The following is a 6981-nucleotide window of genomic DNA, read 5'->3' as shown; positions in this document are numbered from 1 at the left end:
GCCCTAACACTTCTCATCACTCATTCTGCCATTTTAGCTCAAGGAAGTCTCTAAAAATTGCCCTGACCTCACTTCACCACTCCATTACGTCGATTTTAGGCTGCTGCGGTGAGAAGGAGACGTGTAATAGCATCTGAGAGGATTTCCATAAGGTAATATGTATGCATTTTTTTTCAAATTGTGTTGTATGGATGAATTGAGTGTGTTTATAGATGCGAAACTATGGTTGTGTTAGCCTAATTTTAGCTTATTCACTTGTATTTTGGAATTTAAGCTTATTGACTTGTTTTTTAACAAAATCTGATGGGAGTGCTTCTATAAGAAATGACGTTTGAGGAGGTTGGTTCACTCAATTTCATTTCTGATATTTTCCTGTACAAATGGTACCAAACACTGATGGGAGTGCTTCTATAAGAAACTGAAAACTGGTTATTGAGGGTAATGATGGATGGATGGGTCAGTTCAGTTTCACTGCTCAGCATGCAATTGTTAGATCTTTTGATCTCAAAATAACAAACAGAGATGTTTGCACCTCTGATAAGCAAAGTGGTCCTTGGCTTGAGTTCTGTGCATATGTGACATGTAATTTTTAGAAGTGAGGATTTAGAATAGCAATGGCCTCTTACTTCTTTCTTCCATGTTTTGTTTTGTTTTTTTTTTTTTGTTTTTTTGTTTTTTTTTTTTTTTTTTGATTTGGCAAGTTTGAAATCTTCATTTATAGCTAGTGGTTATAACTCACTGTTTTTCTGTTGTGTGAAATACCACTATCTCTCTATCAAGTAGAAAACTGAAACTAATATCTTAATCTCATATTGCTGGGTAACTTTGTTTATCTGGATTTCCTAAGATTAGTTAATAAACAAGGGCAGTGTTTATTTCGATTTCCTAAGAAAGATTAGTTAATAAACAAGGGCAGTTTACATCCAAAGCATATAATCATCTCTTCTATTAGTTGAGCACTTAAAACTTTTTACTTAATATAGTCTCTCATTGTTTTAGTCGAAGAAAAAGATGCAGGGAACTTACAAACATGCCGTTTCTATGTATGTTTGTATGCGTGTGTATAGTCCTTGCAGACATACCCGCCTTTCATTTTATTTGGCAAATTAGCCGCATTAATATGTTAAAGTATTTGAAATAGGAACAGAATTTGGTCCATCTGCCATTGAGCTCAAGAGATTTTCACTTTGATGCAACTATTTGTTACTCTTGTTTTCATATTAAATGCTTGTCATGTACTCATGTGAATTTCTGAACATTAGGCTAGATTTTGAACATCATAGACTCATAGTTAATATTAACCATGTTAAGTTGGCTATTGTCCATACTTTAACATAATTGGTCACTTATAGATTTCTTTGTTCAATACTAACTGAACCTTACATTGCAGCGAGATCACCTGGCCTCTAAAGGACGGCGAATAACGAAGCTTGATAAAGTAGTAACTTCGTCGTCACTACTTGATTGATTATTGTTCCACTTTTTATCACTAATCCTAAACCAAACATAGGAATTTCTAGGAGTATGCAGTTCTGTTTTTTATAATCCCTGTCTAATTCTTGAGTATGCAGTTCTGTTTTTTATAATCCATGTCTTATGAGTCCAGATTGTACGTGTTCTGCAATATTCAATCCAGCTAATTCTTGATGTTACTGTGTTTGCTGGGTGTGAACTGTCAGTTTAGGACAACCTAGTATTTTTAGATGAGATTAGAACTTTTTAACCTTTCTATCAACATTGGTTAAATATTTCATCATTCTTGCATTTCTGCTAATAAAGATTCAGTAAATTGTTTTACATACTGTACAATTTTGAGGGTTCATTTATGCTTCTGAGCTAGCAGACCTTAAGTTGTGTTCTTGAACTGAAAATGTAAGCAGTATTTGTGTTTCCTCAAGGAGGTGACATGCTGACATCCAATTATAATCCTTAATTTTTCATTTAATGTGTAGGTATGCCAAGATCAAAAAGGTTCATGGATATGAGTCGGTCAATGTCTCATCAACAACCTTCTTCATCAACACACGAGCAATTGTTGAATGACGCACAACTTGAAGAACAAACTCAGGATAATGAAACACCTCAAGAGCAAACTCAAGATACTGAAACACGACAAGAGCAAAATGAAGATGCACCATCTTCGTTTAAAAGGAAAACAAGGACTTCGTGGAAAGTTGATGTGATTAGTAAGTTTACATTATTATATTTATTGATTGATATGTACAAAAAGTCTGAATAAATCAATACATTAATTTAGTTCCATTTATTGACAGATGAAGAAGGATTTGTGAATAAAAAAAAAAACTGAAAGTTAAAGAAGTTTGGACACTTCCCTTGGGTGAAAAAGTCATAGTCCCATTTGACAAGTTTGATACACCATTCACTGAAGCAGCAGGATTATATACTGGAACACTTTCAGGGTTGGCACAGGAAAGTAGCTCATTTCCAATTAATTTTACTGATTGGAGATTGATGCCAAAGCAATATAAAGAAGATACCTTTGCCAAAATAATCAAGGTAACAAAATACTTTCAATTATTTGCTACATTCAAAAAAATAAATGTGTATTCTTCTCTATGATTGATGATTGTGAAATATAATTTATCTATTAAGGGCGGCTGCCTATTCAGATTTATGTTCCTTTATAATCATCCCTGATATGATATGTGCATTTGTATTATCTGCCTCTTCATTTCATTTTCTTTTATTTTCCATCAATTAATGTGTATTCTTCTCTTCTCTGCGGCTCTGCCTATTCAGGTTTACTTTTTTTTTTCTTAATTTGTATTCTCAATTTTTTAAATTCAACTATAATTGATCCCTTAACTATAATTTTATTCTAATTTTTTATGATAAAAAAATTTGTTTAGAGGCATCAATTAATCAAATATGGAATAAAAATGTAAAACTTATACATTTCATGTCTTTCAACTATAGAACTATAGATGGATTCAATGCTTTCATGTGGTATTGCAGTTGTCAAATCTGCAGGTTAGCCTTGCAAATGTATATTAGATAGTGGCATAGAGAAGATACAAATGACAAAACTTGTAAGGAGGAAATTAATTCGAAAGGTATTGGTGAGGATACTTAGGTGGTCTGATCTGATGACAATCATACCATGTGCCTTAAATTATCAACATTAAATTCACAAGAGGTGTAACTTACATAGAATAAAATATTTTTAGAAAAAAAAAAAGTCTTTCTTTTTCCAGGATTTTGGAGGACCTAGCAGAACAGTACATTTCCCATTTTTGGTAATAAATAATCATCAAAATTGTATAGTATATTATTGTCCATAAGATTAGGTGAAGTTTTGATTTTTATTCCTCTACAAAGTATTGTGTGTATAAATGATAAGTCTACTTGCACCAAATTTTGTACCATAAAGTGATTCTATTTGCACTAAATTTTATAACTTTTGATAAATGCTAATAATTACATTTGCCATGATTTGAAGCCAAAATTTCACTTCCAAAATGATGTGATTGCAAAACATTGGACACTTCAAAATATTGGGAGGAAATGGAAGGACTTCAAATCTAGGTTGTGGATAGAGTTCTATGATTCTTCCTTAAACCGAGATGAACTGATTAGTAAGTGTCCAATTGGAATTCATAGAGACCAGTGGTCAAGTTTTGTCAACTATCGTTTGTCTGACAAATCTAAGGTAATGTTTCTAATATCTGTTTGCTTATTATTGTTGTCATATTTGCCTAATGTATTAGTATTATACTCTATTATTAGGGGATGTGCCAAAAAAATGCTGAAAGTAGGAAACACCAAAAAAATGCACATACTTCTGGATCAAAGAGCTTTGCTAGGAGAAGGGCCGAGATGGTATTTCAATTTGTTTTTTTTTTTTTTTTTTTGCAATTAACTAAGTTGAATGTTTTTTTTTTTCTTAACTACTAACAATTTAATTTTCATGCAAGGAAATTGAGCTCGGGCACACTGTTAATCGCTCAGAACTATGGATGGATACCCACAAAGTAAAAAGAGGGTCATCTGTTAATGAAGAATGTAGAATTATCACTGTAAGTATGTTTTAATTTATTTTTAAGGGTTAGATGTTACACTGCAAATTTATATTTGTTTAATGCAGGAAAAGATCATAAATGAAATGGATCAATGCTCGCCTTCTCAATCACAATTTGTTTCACAAGATGATCCTGTTGGCAAAACCTTTGGAAAAGAACACAATGGACGTGTTCGTGGGTTAGGTTTTGGACCATGCCCATCTAAGGTATTTAACAATACATCAAGGATGAATGAGGATAATCAAATGAAGGAGTATGTGTCCACTTTGGAGAAAGAGTTAGCTGCAACTAAAGCTCAATTGCAAGTTCAAAGTGATAAGTTGCAAGTTCAAAGTGATGTGCAAAAGGCCATGGGAGGGGCTCTTGTTGCTATTTTGGAAAGAACTTTTGGCAAAGTTCCTGAAGAATTTGCTATCTTCCTTAACCAAACATCTAAACCAGTAAGTGCATACTTTTTTTTTTTTCAAATACTGAGTTATACATTAAGAAAAACGGATTGTATGCATTTCTATATTGTTGTGCAAACACCATTGATTTCATTTAACTATTTAGAGTCGAGTATTGAAATTTATACTATGAAATGTAGGTACCCGATGAAAGAAGCAAGCTACAATCTTCACAAGGGAGTGGAAAGCAAAATTCATCCTCTAGTCATCATGTTAATGGACAATCTTCTACATGATATGCAACTGTAAGTAGTTTCATACAATCTTCTATATGAACTTTCTGCTTTGGAAGATTAAAGAATCTAAATTTGTAGCACCAAGTTAATGTTGAAGCTAGGAAATCCTTTACATTCTTAATCTGTCCTGGGGTTCATTGTTAAGGTTCTGCAGTTTCTGGGCAATGTAGGACTGCAGATTGGTCATTGGTTGTTGTTAAGGCAACTCTCTTCATTGTGACTTACCTTGTCTGCAACTGCTTATACACTCTCTATAGTCATCACTTACAAAAATGGAAAAAGACCGCGATGTCCAGTTGACTGTGAAGGCTGGAATTATATAACTAATAAAACAGCAAACAATTGCACATTTTCTATTTACATGGACTTCTTAGTAAAAATTCTCAGTAAGAATGACAACATTGTGAAGGTAGTTATTCTTTTTTTTTTTGTAATATATTCATCGTCTATCTTTTTTGGAGATATGATCGACGAAATGTGTTGTTTCATGGTTGAGCAGTTTATTCGGTTCAGCCTGGAACCAGCCATGACATTAATTTATTAACCATCCATCCAATCAAATCCATATTAAGATGTATGTATGTGTCTGCCTACATCATATATATATATATATATATATATATATATATATATATATATATATATATATATATATATATATGTTCTCTGAATGTCGTAATTGTTAGCAATCTAATTTGGATTTTGAATCCTACGATGAATAGTTTATTTATTTGTCTTCTGTTATCAGTTGCAGGATTATGCAAACAAATAGAGGGGCTGACTAATGATGTTGAAATATCAAATGAAATGGTTGCAGGTCTTTATGTTGCAAGAGAAGCTGGAAGAGAAGGATATGAAAGAGCCACATGAGGAATCCATCACTGCAGAGGAGATGAATTAGCTCTCTTTTGATGATAAAATTGCCACCAATGAGCTTGGATGTTGAATTGATTTTCTTTTAATATGTAAACTTCTTTGAATATTGTTAAACATTAGTATTTGGCAATACAAGTTACATTTGATTTTCATCTAAATTAAATGTGTATTTATTTGTGTTTGCAATGCACATATGAAAGTAGATGTTTACAGCAAAAAAAGTAATTTAATGACAATTATAAATTTTAGTAGCAATCCCTATTAGATGAGAAAATACAAAAAAAAAAAAAAAAAAAAAAAAAAAAAAAAAAAAAATCTTAAATAAACATTAGCGGCGGTTTAAAAACCGCCGCTAACATTTATGAAAAAAAAATTAAATAAACATTAGCGGCGGTTTATAAACCGCCGCTAAAATTCAAAGTAAATTTTAAAGAAAATTTAGCTGCGGTTTTCAAACTGCCGCTAAATGCATTTAAAACCGTAAATATTAAATAAATATTAGCGGCGGTTGTAAACCGCCGCTAAATGCATTCAAAACCACCGCTAAATAAATTTTTCATGAATTCCCGCGGTTGTAAAAAACCGCCGGCTAAATGCTTCGCAACACACTATTTAGACACGGTTGAATAACCGCCGCTAAACACACTAGTGGCAGTTTTGAACCGCCGCTAAATATAAATAAAACCGCCGCTAAATGCCTGATTTGGTGTAGTGAATGCGGAAGCACAATTAACAATGATCGCATGTAAATCAAATCAATCAACTAAACTATGTTCATGATCATGGACTTTTAATTAAATAGGAATGATAGGATTTACTTGGTTCCATTGAAGATGTAATCTCTAAATTGAATGAATCAAGAATATAATGCTTCACCTCTCTGATCCGTATACCTTATTCACCTCCTGATAATACGGAGACCAGAAAACTTAGAGATTTGAAACTGTTTCAATCCTTAGAGTTTTCCTGGGTATTTATAGATGTGATGAGAAACCCTCTTTCAAGAGGAATGGGAACCTCCTTTAGGAATAGAAATCCCTTTAGGAATGTGACCTCCTTTCAGGAATAGAAATCCCTTTAGGATTGTGAAACCCATAACCTTATCCAGTATACATCTTTTAACCCTTATAAACTTAAATTTTAACAGAATGAGAGGGAGGGAATTTCACCAGTAATTCCGCCTTTACACATCACTAATCATCAATGTGAGTACCTTATGGAATTACAACCTTTATTATATAAATCATTGTTATGAAATAATTATTTCTAACAGTCTCCCACTGATTCATATAAACATGACACCTTAATTATATGAATCAACGTTTTTCTAACAGGGGTGTTACAACACTAGTGTCCATAACCAGACTGATTGATATTAGAACA

General features: G+C 32.6%; 1 protein-coding gene across 1 annotated transcript; it reads left to right on the top strand.

Moving 5' to 3' along the window:
* The first annotated feature begins 3764 nt into the window (after positions 1-3764).
* Positions 3765-4972, top strand: LOC109153536. The gene is made up of 5 exons (XM_019301397.1): positions 3765-3840; positions 3936-4037; positions 4106-4480; positions 4627-4731; positions 4893-4972. Exons 1-4 carry the CDS (start codon positions 3838-3840, stop codon positions 4720-4722), a joined length of 576 nt encoding a protein of 191 aa, XP_019156942.1. The 5' UTR covers positions 3765-3837; the 3' UTR covers positions 4723-4731; positions 4893-4972.
* The last annotated feature ends 2009 nt before the right edge of the window (positions 4973-6981 follow it).

This window comes from Ipomoea nil, unplaced genomic scaffold (assembly GCF_001879475.1).
Source record: "Ipomoea nil cultivar Tokyo-kokei standard unplaced genomic scaffold, Asagao_1.1 scaffold2494, whole genome shotgun sequence".
Classification (NCBI taxonomy): domain Eukaryota; kingdom Viridiplantae; phylum Streptophyta; class Magnoliopsida; order Solanales; family Convolvulaceae; genus Ipomoea; species Ipomoea nil.
The sequence above is the reverse complement of the archived record's forward strand: the minus strand, read 5'-3'. Positions and strand labels throughout refer to the sequence as shown.